Source organism: Diospyros lotus, chromosome 12, assembly GCF_014633365.1.
Source record: "Diospyros lotus cultivar Yz01 chromosome 12, ASM1463336v1, whole genome shotgun sequence".
Lineage (NCBI taxonomy): Eukaryota > Viridiplantae > Streptophyta > Magnoliopsida > Ericales > Ebenaceae > Diospyros > Diospyros lotus.
Window position 1 is genome coordinate 27,469,533 of NC_068349.1, and position 17,394 is coordinate 27,486,926.

The following is a 17,394-nucleotide window of genomic DNA, read 5'->3' on the forward strand; positions in this document are numbered from 1 at the left end:
GATTCTCAAAAATCCTTGATGAGGAGCCAAGGTTTTGGAGTAGGTCTAGTTGAGCTGAACCACTCTAAATCTTGTGTGCTTGTCTCATCTCTCACTTTTATATTTTGAGCACTTTCTATTTACATCTACACCATTGTTTTCAAAGCTAAAAAAAACTCAAAAACAGTTTTTGTATAGAATTTTTATCAAATCAAGAAAGTTTTTGAAACACACAATTCAACCACCCCCCCGGTTCCTCTTGGGTGCACACTCTTATATTTCTCAACAATGTTTGTGACTATATGGGTTATTTTGATTGGGAATAGAGTGGAAGCTGTTAAAAGAATTAAAATGCCATGGAATGAAGTTAAAAACACATCAACCATAATGGCTAGTGTGGACCCAAATTTGAAAGTGCAATCTTTTTTGACACTTTTTAACGTACAATGGCCAAATTGGCCCCAAGTCTAAAAGTATAGTGGCTTATTTGACCTTTTTTAAAGTACAATCAGCTAAATTGGCCCCGAGGCCAAAGTGCATTGGCTTATTTGGCTCTTTTACCGTAGATATATATATATATATTGCACATATAATAAAGAAAGAGAAATAGTGACCTGATTTCTCTTCTACTTTGTTTCTTCTCTATTTTACATTTTCTCAATTTGACAAATAGCATGGGGCCATTTAGTTGTTGAAACATGTCATGTTGTTTGAAAATCGTCTTCCCTAAAAATTGAAGAAAACATGCTCAAATGAGAAATTTATCCAAATAGAAAATAGAGAACTTTGTTTTCAGCTTTTCAGATTTATATTATCAGTTAGAAGTTATAACTACCTTACAAAAGATAAGGTCACAAATAGAAATTACTAGAGAACTAGAATTCATGTTTTCAACCCCATATAGTGGGATAAAGCCTTTATATGTTGTTATTATACTATTTGTTACATAACATATTTAGGATGGTGACTTTGTGTTGTTGCAAGTGTTGTGTCCTAATACTCGATTTAGATGACGTCTAACATATATAATAAATACATTTGATGTATCTTTGTATATGTTATTAATAAAAGACAAGTTTATCATCATTCATTAAACTCTCCAATTTGTTATATACAGATTGTTATATGAATGAGTCCCTAGATTTCCTATTTGAGAGTCTTATTCTTAAATTTGTTAAGAATATGTGACGAGATTCTCTAGTGATGGGATTTCTTAAATATTTCTAGTCATTAGATTAATCAGATAGGGACTCTAATTAGTCAATTATGGACTGGCACGATATTTACTATCTTGATTAGTATAAGATACTAATAGTTCGGGGTAGTGAGTCACATGTCATATGATATGGAGATGTCTCTAGTAGACTCGTGGATGATTGTTGGAGAACAACTCACTGAATGTGACACTGATGATTGATCTCATGGCATTGTGGATAATGATTTTGTCATCAAGTTATGATTGTGTAACTAATTCTTAGACTTGAACTGAAATGGTTGTCTTGTGTATTGGTGTGAGAGATTTGTTAATGCGTTGAACCATCCAATTGCAAGGTGGGAACGCTCCTCTATGTGGTTCTATATTGTTGGTGCACGGAAGCAGGTGTTCAAGGATAGGATCTGTCTCCCTTGTCGTTATTGATGAGATGAAAGTCCTACGTGGTCTACTTAGTGTAATGGGAAAGTCCTTGCCTAAGGCAGAATGATTAATAAAGAAAGTGTTTCCTAAGATATCATCTAATCATGCTGATAAAAAGTTTAGGCACTATCTGTTTGCTAGTGGGCAATGAACCTAGAAAGTCACACCATATAGTGTAGCACCTCGTATCAACACTGTGTACCTGTTGTGTCTTGGATGTCATTAAGTGTTAAAAGACTTGGTTCGTTAAAAGTTAGCAAATCAGGTGGCGGTTTCTTCGGAAACAGCTAGGGATGTCAATTACTTCAGCACAACTGGTCGACTGCAACAAGCTAAGGGAGCTAGTCAACCATTTTTCCACTTGGTGGAAATCAATCGACCGCCTCTAAGGAACCGGTCGACCATTTTGTTGCCAAAGCTATAGATGGTGGATTCCACGTGTCAGTGGCTAGGGTGATGTGGGTGGCAAATTCGAGAGGCGGATTTGGGAGAAATTGGGGGAGGAATTTACAAAGGGTTAGTCTTCACTTCTGCTTTGTTAATTTCTGCTTCCGTTTCTACTTTTGAGATTTACAGTAGCATAAGTGTTATGCGCATGGAAATTCCGAAAAGGCCGAGGAGACACATGAGTGCTGGTGGATCAACATCCCCAAGCTAGCACGGGACGAGGACTGCGACGTGATACTGAGTAGCTTGCTAAGTGTGGACAAACTAGACCCACCACGACTTGAGGTGGAATCAATCTCAGTGTAGAAATAGTTTCTACACTCCACTTGACATTAGACTACAGGTATGTGTTTTATTGTAGTTCATTAGATGAGATATCATGTTGCTTAAATACCCAAAATGTATATAGTGTGTGTATTTATGTATTCCGTTACGGATCTCTGATGTGCAAAAAAAATTTAAATTTACCTACATCACCATACAACAATTCCAACAGTTGTATACTACTTTCTAGAAAACATATTAAGGATGTTCTCCACTGTTTCCATCAGAAAAAGTGAATAATTTCTCCGTGTTTTCCAAATAGGAAATATGAATTTCCAACCAACCAAAAATCAATATTAATTATACTGATATTAATATCAATATAAATGGTAAAAATATTAACAAATTAAAAAATTGACAAATAAAGAATATTATAATTTTAAATAGAACTAATAGTGAATATAGTAATATTAACAATTTCAACAATACTAGTATTACAAATAGTTGTATTAATTAAAAAATTATTATATAACAAATAGTAGAACTAATAAAAACAACAATACTAGTATTATCAAATTTTTAAAATTAAATAAAATAATTAAAATTTATAACCAATATGATTATTAGCATTAATATTGTACATTGAGAGAAAAATAATAATATAAAAGATAACGTTATCTCTCAAAAAAAACAAAGGTCTTTTAACTCAAAACTCATTACTAACCCAATATTTAACCATTTCAACATAGTATCAAAGAAAACAAAGGTCTTTTAGCTCAAAACTCCCTGCTAACCCAATATTTAAATTGTTCACGTGTTTAAACCAATTATGCAGTGAAACCTAACTATACATGAGGGGGCATGTTGAGAGTAAATATAATAATATAAATGATAAAGTTGACCCTCAATCTAACAAGTTAAATTTTTACATGAGATGCTAGTTAACAATTTCAACATTGTATACCAACAATACCATGACTATTGTATTGATAATATTAATCTTATGTGACATTACTAATAAATTATTATAATCAAATTTATAACATTAGAAATATCATTAATGTTGTCTTGGCAATAATAATTTTCTTATTATTAATAATTTAATGTTATAATCATATTATTAATAACAAGATAATTGCATTACATAAGAATTAGACACATTTTTTATGTAAACAATGTGAACACGTTTTCCAATTTTCAAGATACACAAATAGTTCTCTGTGCTTAACAATCAAACAAGTTTTCTAAATTTACACCACTAAATACAATTGTGAAAACTAAAAATGTTTTACACCACTAAAATAGTCCTAACATTTCTTTTTTCTTTCACAATTGTATTTGTATAATGAAAAAGATAAATCAAAATAAATCTTTGAAACAAATATTGTTTCACAATGTTTTGATGCCATTTCCATGTGTTCCAAAATATTTTAACAAAAACATTTTGGATTTCTAGTAATGTTTCATGATGTTCTCTAGGATATGGAAATGTCTTTCATTTCAATGAAAACTAAACTAAACAATGTTATTTGGCTTGCCCTTCAACTTTATTAGCTGAAAAATTAGAACAAAGTTAATGTAAATTAGCTTGCTTATTATTCCTTGTGATACACATAGTTACGGAGATCTAAGTAACAAACTTAAGCCATGTATGAATTTAATTATGTGTGAATTTAAGTTTAAAACAATAACTGAACCAGGAATAAAATACATCCATAAATCAGAAAACTTGTGTTTATAGCTTAGCTTTTCTATGTATTTCCTCTATCTAAGGAGAATAACCAAGTGGAACAATCCAAAAAAGATTTTGAGGAAATCACAGAAATTATTAAAATAAAGCTTTGCATCAAAATATTTCACTAATAGTAAGAAATAAAAGCTGGGATAAAACAGATAAAGACTAAAGTCAAACCTGCACTGCTGTTCGAAGATCAGTATATGGAACAACACCAGTAAGAAGTTCACTGCAACACATCAAAATCAAATTTTGAGTTCTTATATAATTAAAAAGGATAAACTTCTTCAAATAAATGATGTTGCAGAAGTTCATAAATGTAACAAATTCCAACTTCCACAAGGTAAGAGGATGCAAGGTAAGACAATAAGCAACCAATTCAAGCTGTCTGTCCTATCTAGAACAAATCCCTAATGATGCATGACATTATCTAAGACTCCTCAAAGTACACTAGTTTAAATTTCCATGATGCAATAATTTGTTTTATCTTTTCTGTTTATTAGACTATTTTACTGATCTTGTATAGAAAGATAACACTTACATATTTTATAAGTTATTTTATCAAACAGCCTAAATCACAAATCCCACTTAGTGGGATAAAGGTTGATATGTTTTTATAGCCTGAATCATATATCTTAAAGCACGAGGCTTCCTATGAGAGTTGGGAGAGGGTTGCATTTGTACACAGCCTTTCCCTTGGTTATTTGCAAAAAGGCTGTTTTAACAAAACTTGTGATATTTTGGTCTCAAAGGAGCAACCTTACCATTGCTACCAAGGATTGTCCTCCTGAAAAGGCTGAATCCTAAATCTTATACATGTTAAATTGAATATTGATATAATTATTTGTCCAACACATTCCAATCTATTGATATACAAAAATAGGAAGCCTCTATAAAAGGTATGAATGGGATTAGCAAAGCTGATTCAGATCAAGAAAAATTATTGGCTGGCAAAAAAGAAGATTCTAAATCAAAAGCACGTGATGGATAAAAGAGAATTGATGTTCCAGTCCTACAACAACAAGCCTTAACCCCACAAGGTGGGGTTGTCTACATGAATTCTAGACATCCATCCATCTCTATCCATGGTCTTGTCATCTATATGTAAAAGTTTACAAACAAGAGATTGAAGCTAGGGCTAACAATGAGAAAGAAAATACGAGAGCTGTATTATTCTCAAACTTAACAGAATAATGAAAAACAGAATGAATGCTACTTATATACACAGCAGCTATACACAACAATCTTTAATAATGTGCGCTAACACAAAGCGCACACAATAGAGAGAAAAAGCAGGCAAGCTAACTACCAAGATTAACAATCAGATAAAATATAAACAGAGTAAAAGACAATAAAAACAAAACATAGCTTCCTTTCACATTCCCCCTCAATTGTAACTATCCTTTGTCCAGTTGCCTGTGTATAGAGTCATCAAAGCTTGAGACTGATTGTATAGGTGACGTCTTGAGATTAAGTCTCTCACACAAAAACTTGAATCTGCTACTAGGCAGTCCCTTAGTAAAGATATCAGCCAACTGATACAACGAAGGCACATACCGAATGTCAACAATACCATTTTCAACCTTTTCACGAACAAAATGAACATCAATTTCAATATGTTTGATGCGAGAATGAAATACTGGGTTTTCAGCAATACTTTTGGCTGCTAAATTATCACTCCAAACTATAGGAGTAGATGCACACTTATAACCCAATTCAGAAAACAAAGATTGCAGCCATAAGATTTCAGTTACTCCTTGAGCTATGGCTCTATATTCAGCCTCACCAACTGATCGGGCCACTACTGCTTGCTTCCGAGAGCTCCAAACAATTAGATTAGGACCAAGAAACACACATATTCCACTTGTAGATCGCCTGCTGACTTTACAGCCAGCATGATCTGCATCTGTATAAAGTACCAAAGGGAATCCAAGAGGAGTTGGTGCAAAGAACAGACCCAAATCCAAAGTACCCTTAACATATCGCAAGAGTCGTTTACAAGCAATCTAGTGTTGTTGTTTCGGAGAAGACAAAAACTGATTGAGTTTGTTTACAACAAAAGATAGATCTGGTCTAGTGTAGGTAAGATACTGAAGAGAGCCAATAATAGTACGATAAAGAGAAGGATGATCAAACATTTCACCCTCATTGGTTGAGGAATTTGTGGCAGTCATAGGTGTATCACTCGGTTTAGAGTCTAGTATACCAGCCTTTTTCAATAGATCCTGAGCATATCTGGATTGAGTGAGATGAATTCCAGCCTTAGTTCTATGAGCTTCAAAACCAAGAAAATAATGGACTGAACCCAATGTCTTGAGAGCAAAGTTTTTATCCAAATCATGAATAAAATCTAAAACAGCTTGAGCATCTGATCCAGTTACCAAAATATCATCCACATAGATCGAGACAAATAGAACAAATGTAGAGGTTCGTTTTATGAAAAGTGATGCATCAGATACTGATCTCACAACTCCCCATGACTAAAGAGCAACTCGCAGCTTGGTGTACCAGGCTCTTAGAGCCTGTTTTAAGCCATAAAGAGATTTCCTTAACCGACAAACATGTGAGGGAAAAGACTTATCCTCAAACCCTTCAAGTTGAGACATATATACCTCCTCTGTTAAATCACCATTCAGAAATGCATTCCTGATGCCTACTTGCTAAATATCCCAGCCAAAAGTCATTGTTAAAGTAAACAAAACCCTGATTGTTGGAGCTTTAACTACTGGACTGAAAGTCTCCATATAATCTACACCCAGGTTTTGAAGAAACCCTTTAGCAACTAATCGGGTCTTGAATTTTAGAACTGAACCATCAAGATTGTATTTAATTCTATACACCCATTTGCAACCAATGAGATTCATGCTATCAAAATAAGGAACTAGCTCCCAAGTCCCATTCTGTTTTAATGTTGTAAACTCTAAGCCTCTAGAGTTGATTTACTCTGACTTATGGGGTCCAGCTCCTATTTTGTCCATTGAGGGATATCGGTATTATATCATTTTTCTAGATGCTTATTCTCGATATACATGGCTATATCCATTAAAGCTTAAATCGGATGCTCTTTCTGTCTTCAAGATATTCCATAAACTTGTTGAAATTCAATTCCAAACAAAGCTTAAAGCCTTACAAATTGATAATGGAGGAGAATTCAAAGTATTTTTACCTTATCTTCATAACTTTGGCATACAACCTCGTTTCACCTGTCCATATACTCATCAGCAAAATGGCGTGGCCAAACGTAAACACCGTCATGTTGCTGAGATGGGATTGACATTGCTTTCTCATTCTCATATGCCACTTAAATTCTGGGCTGAAGCCTTTCAAACAGCAGTATATACTATCAATTTGTTACCTTCTGCTGCTCTTAAATTTCAAATTCCGTTTGAACTTCTTTTCCACGAACAACCCAATTATCTCATGCTACAACCTTTCGGTTGTGCTTGCTTCCCTTATTTGCGTCCTTATAACAAACACAAGTTTGAATTTCATTCAACTAAATGTGTTTTCATTGGATATAGTCATACACAAGCTGGATACAAATGTTTGCATCCTTCAAGTTGGATCTATGTTTCTCGGCATGTTCAGTTTAATCCTGATGAATTTCCATACAATTCATTGTTTTCTTCTAATCCTGCTCCTCATTCTTGTTCTGCTAGTTTTCCAACTTCGTACTTTGAGTCTATGTCTTTGTTTAACCCTTCTGGAGTAGCACAACCTGAGATTTCTTCCTTATCAAGCTCACCTTCTTCTCAGTCTGTGAGATCTCTTTCTAATCGAGTCCCTAACTCTCCTACTACTTCTCAACCCATAGTTTCTATACCTCAGTCTTCCTCTCGATCCATACAACGTGTTTCCAGATACACAGCTCCGTCTCAGCCTTCCATTCATCCTCCTATGCTTACCAGGTCCAAGGCCAAACAACTTCAATTAACTTCTCCTCATGCTCTAATACCATGTAAAAGTTTACAAACAAGAGATTGAAGCTAGGGCTAACAATGAGAAAGAAAATACGAGAGCTGTATTATTCTCAAACTTAACAGAATAATGAAAAACAGAATGAATGCTGCTTATATACACAGCAACTATACACAACAATCTTTAATAATGTGCGCTAACACAAAGCGCACATAATAGAGAGAAAGAGCAGGCAAGCTAACTACCAAGATTAACAATCAGATAAAATATAAACGGAGTGAAAGACAATAAAAACAAAACATAGCTTCCTTTCACACTATAAGACCATTATTTTCATCCAATCACCACACAGATGCTGCTATTGGTCTTTATTCTCACATCTTCTATTGGTCTTAATCATGACTCTTGCATTTTATCTTCAATAAGTGTCGGGTCCGACCTTATTATATATAATCTTGTTTTTTATTTTGCCTTTTCTTATATGGCAGCACATCCACAGGTTAATTACACCAATAATCACTCAACTTTGCATTTTGTTACTGTTTGGTCACTGAACTTTGAAATGTTACCTGTTAGTAACTAATATTTCAAAACTGTTATTGTTTAGTCACTAAACTTTAAAATGTTACCTACTAGTCACTAATATTTCAAAATTGTTTCTCATCTGTCACTTGTTAACTTAAAGTTTAGTGACTAACAAGTGACGGGTAAGAAACGATTTTGAAATATTAATGATTAGTAGGTAACATTTTAAAGTTTAGTGACTAAGCAGTAACAGTTTTGAAATATTAGTGACTACCAGGTAACATTTCAAAGTTCAGTGACTAAACAATAACAGAATGCAAAATTGAGTGATTATTAGTGTAATTAACCCACACATCCACCATTAACATTTTCCATCTCAAGTCCGCTCATATTTTAAATATTGATGTTTCAATTCAACCTTTATACATGTGCTGATTTTACTTTCTTTGAGGTTTTTTTTTTTTTTTTTGTAACTTCACTCTATTTTACTAATTTATGTTCCTTCGATGACCTTAATCATAGCCTTCCATTACCTCTTCTATCCTATGCTACTCACTGCTTTAGTTTATTGTTCTACTTTTTCTTCGTACCTCCAGTTGTCTATCTCATCTTAATCTACAAGGTGATTCTATATGTTGATTAGAGGAGCCAGTTCCCATTGCATTGTGCTCCAATAGCTCCAAACTTAGCTTCAGATCCATACGCCAATTAGTTAGACCCTTCAAATAATTGTCTAAAATTTAAAGAACTTGCACTACCGAACCCATTTTTAATGTTGTGTTCTACAATTATTTTTCTTCCTCATTATTTCTTTCATGCCTCTCTACCATCCATATATGTTACTAATTCTGTTTTTAAAGCTTTATGTCAACCTGGATGAAGAACTCACACTGGAAGAGGATAAGTCAATTCTTCAGGCTAATGATATTTAAGAACATACCATTCTTCCTCTAGAAAATCTATGCTAGGTGCTGATGGGTTTATATAATGAAGGTTCATCATGATGATGCAGGGAACACATTAAGTGCTTGATTCATGGTGGGATACACTTACACATAGCTTTGATTATTTTCTGACTTTTTCTCATGCAGCTATAATTACATTTGTTCTCATGCAGCTAGAACTATTTTCAAACTTTTTCTCATTGTTTCATTGGCTCATTTTCAGAATTTTTCTAATGATATTTCTCATTGTTTCCTTGAAGGTTGCTCCATGTAAACTTCCACATGTCAGTTCGCATGTATGAAGAAGACACTCTTAACATCAAGTTCATGAAGAAGCCGATGAAACAATGGGAACCAAATGTAATTATAGCTGAACTTGATGTTAATAGTGTCCTCGTCTTATATGAGAACAAATGAAGAAATCCTTACAACAGTCTCTTGTGGTTGATTTGTGAGGCTCAGCAACGCTGTTATACAGTCTGGTCTTCAGTTGTGTGGTGCAGACCACACTCTTCTTACAGTTGTTCCTCAAAAGTTGTCCATCCCTTCAAGTACTTCTCGGTAATAAGACTGCTAAATTCCATTTTCAAATCTCCCCCTCTAGTAATCATTTGGAAGTCTGGTTGAGGGATATTAAGATCTAAAACGTCCACCCCAGTGAATTCAAACTTCCCTCCCTCCCTCTCTAAGTTGTCATTCTGAAGTCTGGTTGAGGGATGCTAAGATCTAAAACGTCCACCCCAGTGAATTAGAACCTCAAACATGTAGCAGATCAAGGTGAACTGTTGAATAACCAGAGTCTATCTCAAAGATTGGTGGGGAAGTTAAACTATTTGATGGTTACTAAACTAGATATTTGTTTTGCAATGAACATTAATAGTAGTTTCTTGCACTTGTCATGTACAAGTCATTAGGAAGCATATACTAAGGTATCTTAGACCTGGTTAGGGTCTATATTAGAATCTTTGTCATAGTTTTATTTATGTATGCATAGGTGCATATTGAAAAGGAATCACTTTTATACAAGAGATCTACAAGGGGTAATTATACATTGTTGGAGATAATTTAGGGGAAAATTGTGGAAAATAGACCCATCTTCTAGAAAAAGTTTTCATAGAAAGTTAAAACTGGAAATTGTGTTTAACTAAGAAAAATTTTCAGATAGAAAACCAAACATTCTATAGATGAGCTCCTATACATGGAGCAGTCATTTTTCCAAAACTTGACATAAGAGCAGCTATCATCAAATTAGAGTCCATAAAAAGGATGCGGAGAAGAAAACCTTCAGAATTCACCAAGGGCATTATTAATTTTTCGTTATGCCCTTTGGAATCACTAATGCCCCATCAACATTTCAGGCCTCATGAATGAAACATTTCAGCAATACCTAAGGGTATTAGGACCCGAGGGTATTATTGAATTTTTTTGTAATAAAAGTAGCCACATGGCCACTTGCATGTAAGTAGTTGTAGACGTGCCTCACGATTATGATCATAATCCGTGGGAAGGGCCTATATAAGGCCATGCATTGGAGAATGGGAGTTATCCGGTTTGAATGATAATCTCTTTCCCTCTTAATTCATTCTCTCTATCTCTCTCTTCCTTTTCCCTCCAAATTCTTCTCTCTCTCTCTCTCTCTCTCTCTCTCTCTCTCCCTCTCTCGACTTCTAATTCACTGTAACTTCAAGTCTCTGGAAAATTGGTATCAGAGCCGGTAATCCTCAATTGTGGTTCCAAGAGCAGGAGTTAGTACATTCAATTGGATTGAGGCGAAGTGATCAGAGATACAGATGGCAGAAGGAACTCAATTGAAACAACTGGAGAATCGCATGGAAGCGATCGGAGATATGGATGGCGGAAGGAACTTGATTGAAACAACTTGAGAATCGCATGGAAGTGATGGAGTATGGGATGACTCAAACGCAGGAAGCAGTGATGCAGAGCAAAGAAGAGATCAAAGCGATCTGAGATGAATGAAGGAAGGATATGGCATCATCCCAAGAAGGAGTCCAACGGGAATTGGTGAGGCAAAGGGAGACATTAGATCAGTTCAGGCAGCGGATAGGCACTGTGGTTAGCATGTTGTCCGCTCTCCCTCAATTCTGGATACCGCCAGAATTTCCTCCCCGATCAGTTCTGGAAGCTAGTATGGTGGGAGTGGGAATTCTTCCTCAACCTCAAGGAGTGGCAGAAATGGGAAATTCATCATACAAGGACACTACATAACTGATAAGAGAATTCAATTCTCCTCGATCTCATCAAGGCTTTATGCTGAGATTGGAGATCCTTCTATTCGAAGGATCCAAGCCTAGGTGGTCGATCCGAACGTGTGAGAGGTTCTTTCAGTTCTACCAAATCGCTAAGAATCAACAGATCAACCTTGCCACAGCCTATCTAAATGATATGGTTGATGCTTGGTTTCAGGGGTGGTATAGATCAAGGGGAATGGATGCTAGATGGATTGATTTTGCAGAGGAACTGTGTATACGCTTCGGGGAATGAAATATGGCAAATGTGATAAGAGGATTTTAATAAACTCAAACAAGACGGATCAGTGACCGAATACCAAGAGAGGTTTGAGGAGTTAGGAGCATTGATGTGGAATACTCAACCAACACTCACTGACCAGTACTTTGTATCCAACTTCATTAGTGGCCTCAAGGATAACTTGAGGTCCATGGTAAAAATGATGATGTCGACGACGGTTAGGTAGGCAACAGAAAAGGCCATGTTGCAAGAATTGACGCTAAAAGCGATATTCAAAAGGAATAGGGTGGATGTTAAGCCAATGTCAGTCCCCAATTACCCTATAGGAGGGAGTAGCAGGGCATTAGTATTGGGAGGGCCATCCGAGGGTCCTAAAACCCTCTACCTCCCTGGTCTACAACTATGGAGCAAAGGCGACTTATGGAATTTTGTTTCAAATGTGGGGAGATGTATAATGCTGGGCATCAATGCAGGAGACAATTCCTAAACATGGAAGGGGAGGAGGAGCATATGGCTGACGGATTGGAAGAGGAGGAGGACGAGCAAGAGGTAGTTGGACCCGTTATGGAAGAAGAAACAAAGCATGAAGGAGGAGAAATTTCCTTCCATGCTTTGAAAGGGGGCCCTACTAGCCCAATCATAAAGGTGCAAGGGCAAGTGGGACAAAAGAGGCTATTGGTATTAATCAATAGTGGCAGCACCCATAGCTTCTTGAATGAAGCTATTGCCATGGAATTAAAATGCAGATTAACGGCTACAACTCCCCTCTCGGGGACAGAGGCTAATGGAAGTAAGATGTACAGCCACAACAAGTGTGAGGGTTTCTGCTGGGAGATGCAAGGGCATGCATTCCAAATTGACCCAAGGGTCTTGGAATTAGGTGGCTACGACATAGTGTTAGGGGTGGACTGGATGAAGACTATCAGCCCTCTCACTTTTGACTTCAACAAACTAGAAGTCACAATGGAAAGGGGAAATTCAAGGCTCATTCTTAAAGGAATCATAGAGCAAGGAGAATGCAAGTGGATAAGGGGAGAAAAACTACAGCGATGGATGAAGAGTAAAGGGGATTAGATAGCCCAAATGTATTTAATCCATGAATTGGAATGGCACGTACCAGAGGGCAGGGATACAGAAGGGGATCTTCTATGGAGAGGAAGCTTGGATCTTCTATGGCCATGGTGGAACAATATCTCCAACAGAGGTAGGAAGTTTTGAGGATGCTCAAGAAGGAACTGAGCATAGCTCAAAACCGGATGAAGCAAAACACTGATCAGAGAAGGAGTGAAAAATCCTTTGAGGTCAGGGATCGGGTCTTCTTATGGTTGAAAAAGTTCTTACAACAACCTTTTACAACCATACCAGCATCTAAACTATGCCCCAAATGCTTTGGGCCCTATGAGGTGGAGTCAAAGGTAGGGAAGGTGGCCTACAAATTGAGATTGCCCGAAGGAGTCAACATGCACCCGGTGTTCCACGTGTCTCTCCTGAAGAAGTCCATTAAGCCCCATGCTACTATCAACCCAGACCTACCCTAGGTGAATGTAGAGGAAGAGTTAGTGGAACCTCAAGCTATTCTAGATAGAAGAGTGATATATCAAGGCTTGGTGCCCTTGACCCAGGTGCGAGTCAAATGGACATAGAAAGACCTCAACCACACAACATGAGAGTACCTACCTGAGTTAATCAGTTTCCACGAGCTAAAGGACTGCTTTAGATTCTTGGGGACAAGAATTGTTTCTAGGGGTGGGAAAATGTTAGGACCCGAGAGTATTATTGAAATTTTTTGTAATAAAAGTAGCCACATGGCCACTTGCATGTAAGTAATTGTAGATGCGCCTCACGGTTATGATCATATTCCGTGGGAAAGGCCAATGTAAGGCCATGTATTGGAGGATGGGAGTTATCCGGTTTGAATAATAATCTCTCTCTCTCTCTCTCTCTCTTCCTTTTCCCACCAAATTCTTCTCTCTCTCGAGACTTCTAATTCATGGTAACTTCAAGTCTCTTCCCGAAGACTTGACAATGTGTAGCGAGTCTATTTTGATTATATCTTGCTTTAGAGAAAAACCAAGGATGAGCACACTTAGCATTTGTAACACCCAAATTTTAGAGAAAAAAATAGTAATTTCAAAAGGAAATAGGATTGCTGAAGCCATTATAGATTAGGAAAATTTAATCGCAATTTTGAAGAGATTGGGAATTGACTCAAATGAGTTATCATTCTAAATAGACATTGTGAAGAGAGGGATTATCATAGTTGGGCAAGATTCGGATTCAAGATGTAACCAATTCCTTGTTGAAAAGGGATTAGGATTCAATGTGAAAATTTGGGGATAATTAGAAGAAAAACATATGTGTTATCTAATTAGGATTTGATAAGAACTATGATTAATTAGAGAATTACAAACAAAAGGAGAAATTGAATCCAAAGCCAAAGAGGAATGGAATATTGGGTGAAAGATAAGAACCTTATAGATACAAGCTTAGAGGAGAAATAACTCATCAAACTTTAAGCTATGAGAATCAATCAAAAGCAAAGTCACTAGATATTTGTGGATTATATTGTGGATTTTCTCTACAAAGAGGTTAAGTGAATGGTTATTTCTACACTAATATATTTTGAAAATTATTCCCATGTTCATTGAAAAGTTGTTTTAACATGATAAATGTTCTTAATTTTGTTACTTGATATATGCACGTCAATTGTTGATTTGAAAACAAATTGAGAACAAGGATTTGTAAAATTTTATTGAAAAAGATTTATTAATGGTGTTAGCATGTGATTATAAATTGTTTAGAAACTATTGGGAAAGTCCATGGGTTACTCTGGAAACTAAAATTCGGCTACCTATACAGTGCCATGGGAATTTTAGTTTTTCAAGAAGCAAAGAAGAGACAAGTACATTCAAGTCCTGAGACACTTCACTGGGTACTTGGCGGTAAGCCTAAGGGAATTATTGGATCGCCTTGTACATTGATTGGATCTAGGGTCATTCTGCCCATAGAGATATTTATTGGGTTTGAATTAATTATTAAATATTACAGTTCCCTTGGTTAATTGATGAGGGCTAGATGTGGACTTGGATTTGGATATTATCAATGGATGGACTCAGTTGGAATAGTCAACTTTTTAGTCATTTCCAGTAATATCAATCATGTAAATTTTGAGGATATTGGAGACTGTTGTCTTAATCTATTTCCTTTTAGGGATTTTCCTTGGTAATAATACGAAAGGATTTTAGGCTTTGGGAACTTTAAGTCTTGGCTTAGGGTTCATAGCCAGCCATACAACTCATAGAAGGGGTTGTGACAATTGAACTTGTAACACCACAGGTCCTTACCCAAAAGTGCTTGCTAAAGGTGACTTATGGGTTCACGGGACCAAGTTTTATACTCAAGACCACCTTAGTAGACTATTGATGTTGGATTGGATCATGCAAAAATATTTGGGAAGAAGAAGCAATTCTTCATCATTTTGATTGGTATATATATAGAGAGTACAATCTTGACTTAGGAAACCTACAACTAATTAGGAAACCTAAAATGGAAACCTACAGCTAAATAGAGAGATATTAATTCTCTACTCAAAAAATGGGAAACACATTGACTTTACAAAATTTACAGTATACGGAAACTTAGCAAATAGGAAGCAGAATAATTTAGCTAACTAACCGTAATCTCCACACTCCCCCTCAAATTGGGCTAAATATATTGTTCAAACCATCTTGCAACTCAAATCTTCAAATATTTTTCTCAACAATGCTTTAGTGAGAATGTCTGCAACTAGGTTGTTTCTAGGCGTATAGATGAGTTGGAATACCCCTTCTTCCAACTTCTCTTTGATGAAGTGCTGGTTAATTTCCACATATTTTTTTCGGTCATGATGGACTAGATTTTTTGCAATGCTAATAGCAAATTGGTTGTTACACAATACCTTTACTGGTTCCTCAACATTAATTTTCAGATCTAGTAGTAATCTTCTCAACCATATCCCTTCACATAACCCATGAGACATGGCTCTTAGCTCAGCCTTTGCACTACTTCGAGAACCACAAACTATTTTTTTCTACACCAAGTAACGAGATTTACCCACACATATGAATAGTATCCAGAAGTTAACATTTGGTCTTGAATTGAACTAGCCCAATCTACATCATTGCAAACTTCTACATCTCTGTTAGTAGTTTTTTTAAACATCAATCCTTTGCCCAGAGTTAACTTTAGATACCTTAGGATGCGATATACTACTTCCATGTGTTCTTCTTTAGGGTCATCCATGAATTGGCTCACCACACTTACAGAAAAACTTATATCCAGTCTAGTATGTGATAGGTATATAAGTTTTCCTACCAGTCTTTGATATCTCCCTTTATCAACCAGAACACTTTCCTTGCCAATGTCTAGTTTTGTTGTGGATTCCATGGGAGTGTTAACTGGTTTACAACCCATTGTTCCAGTTTCATTTTGCATATCTAAGATGTACTTCCTTTGAGAGACCGAGATCCCATCTCTTGACCTTGCAACTTCCATGCCTAAGAAATATCTTAGGTTTCCCAAGTCTTTAATCTTGAATTCTTTTGCAAGAACTTCTTTAAGGCATCTTATTTTAGAAAAATCATTTCCTGTATATTATGAGGCACCTGCACCTTGTTTAAACTTGAAACAAATATACTAAAATCAGATAAAAGACCTTTGTATGAGATGTAGTTCTGAATTGGATATGGTGCGCATGATCTAACCCCCTTTCTCAATGCAATAGGCCAATGTAGATCATCATCAATAGACTTATCACTGGAATTACCTTCTCTTACCCGAATTTGAGTCAAGTTCTTGATCAGTTCTGAGACACATTCGTTGCTCAATCTCTTCTTGATTAGGTTTCCTCTGAGAGTAAACCTGAAGTTCAATGGTTGTTGCCGGTTGTTTGGTGAAAGGTTGTGAAGGATGAGGGTCAGGTTGTTGATGTAGGTAGAAGTGGCTAGTTATTGTGGGCTAGAAAGAGCTGGTTGTAGTGGACTAGAAATAGCTAGTTGCAGCAAGCTAGAAATAGTTTGTTGTAGTGAGCTAGAAATAGTTGGCTACAGTGGGCTAGCTAAATATTCCAAAGATGATATTCCTAAGAGTTATTTAGAGGTTCATCCCCCTGAATATCAATTTTGGAATAATAGCATTGATTTTCAAAAAAGGTTACATCCATTGAAGTATAGAACTGCTTGTGTTCTGAAGAATAACATTTGTAACCTTTTTTACAGATAAATATGTATTTAATGGATTTGGAATCAAGTTTGTTGTGGAATTGGTGATGAATATGAACAAAGGCAGAACAACCAGACACCTTGAGGGGAATGTTTTAGATAACCCAAGAGTGAGGGAAGGATTGGAGAAGAATCTGATTGGGGGTTTGATGATTAAGGACTCGTGAGAGCATTCTATTAATGAGATAGGTTGTCGTAAGA

The 17,394-nt window shown here is 36.1% G+C and overlaps 1 protein-coding gene across 4 annotated transcripts in view; it reads right to left on the minus strand.

The window, feature by feature from the left end:
- Positions 1-17,394, minus strand: part of LOC127786701 (protein kinase and PP2C-like domain-containing protein) — a 70,253-nt gene that overhangs the window by 41,762 nt on the left and 11,097 nt on the right. For all 4 annotated transcript variants that reach the window (XM_052314307.1, XM_052314304.1, XM_052314306.1 and 1 more), the window contains exon 6: positions 4,239-4,290. In XM_052314307.1, coding sequence (XP_052170267.1) covers positions 4,239-4,290 — 52 coding nt within the window. The remainder of the gene's footprint in view (positions 1-4,238; positions 4,291-17,394) is intronic.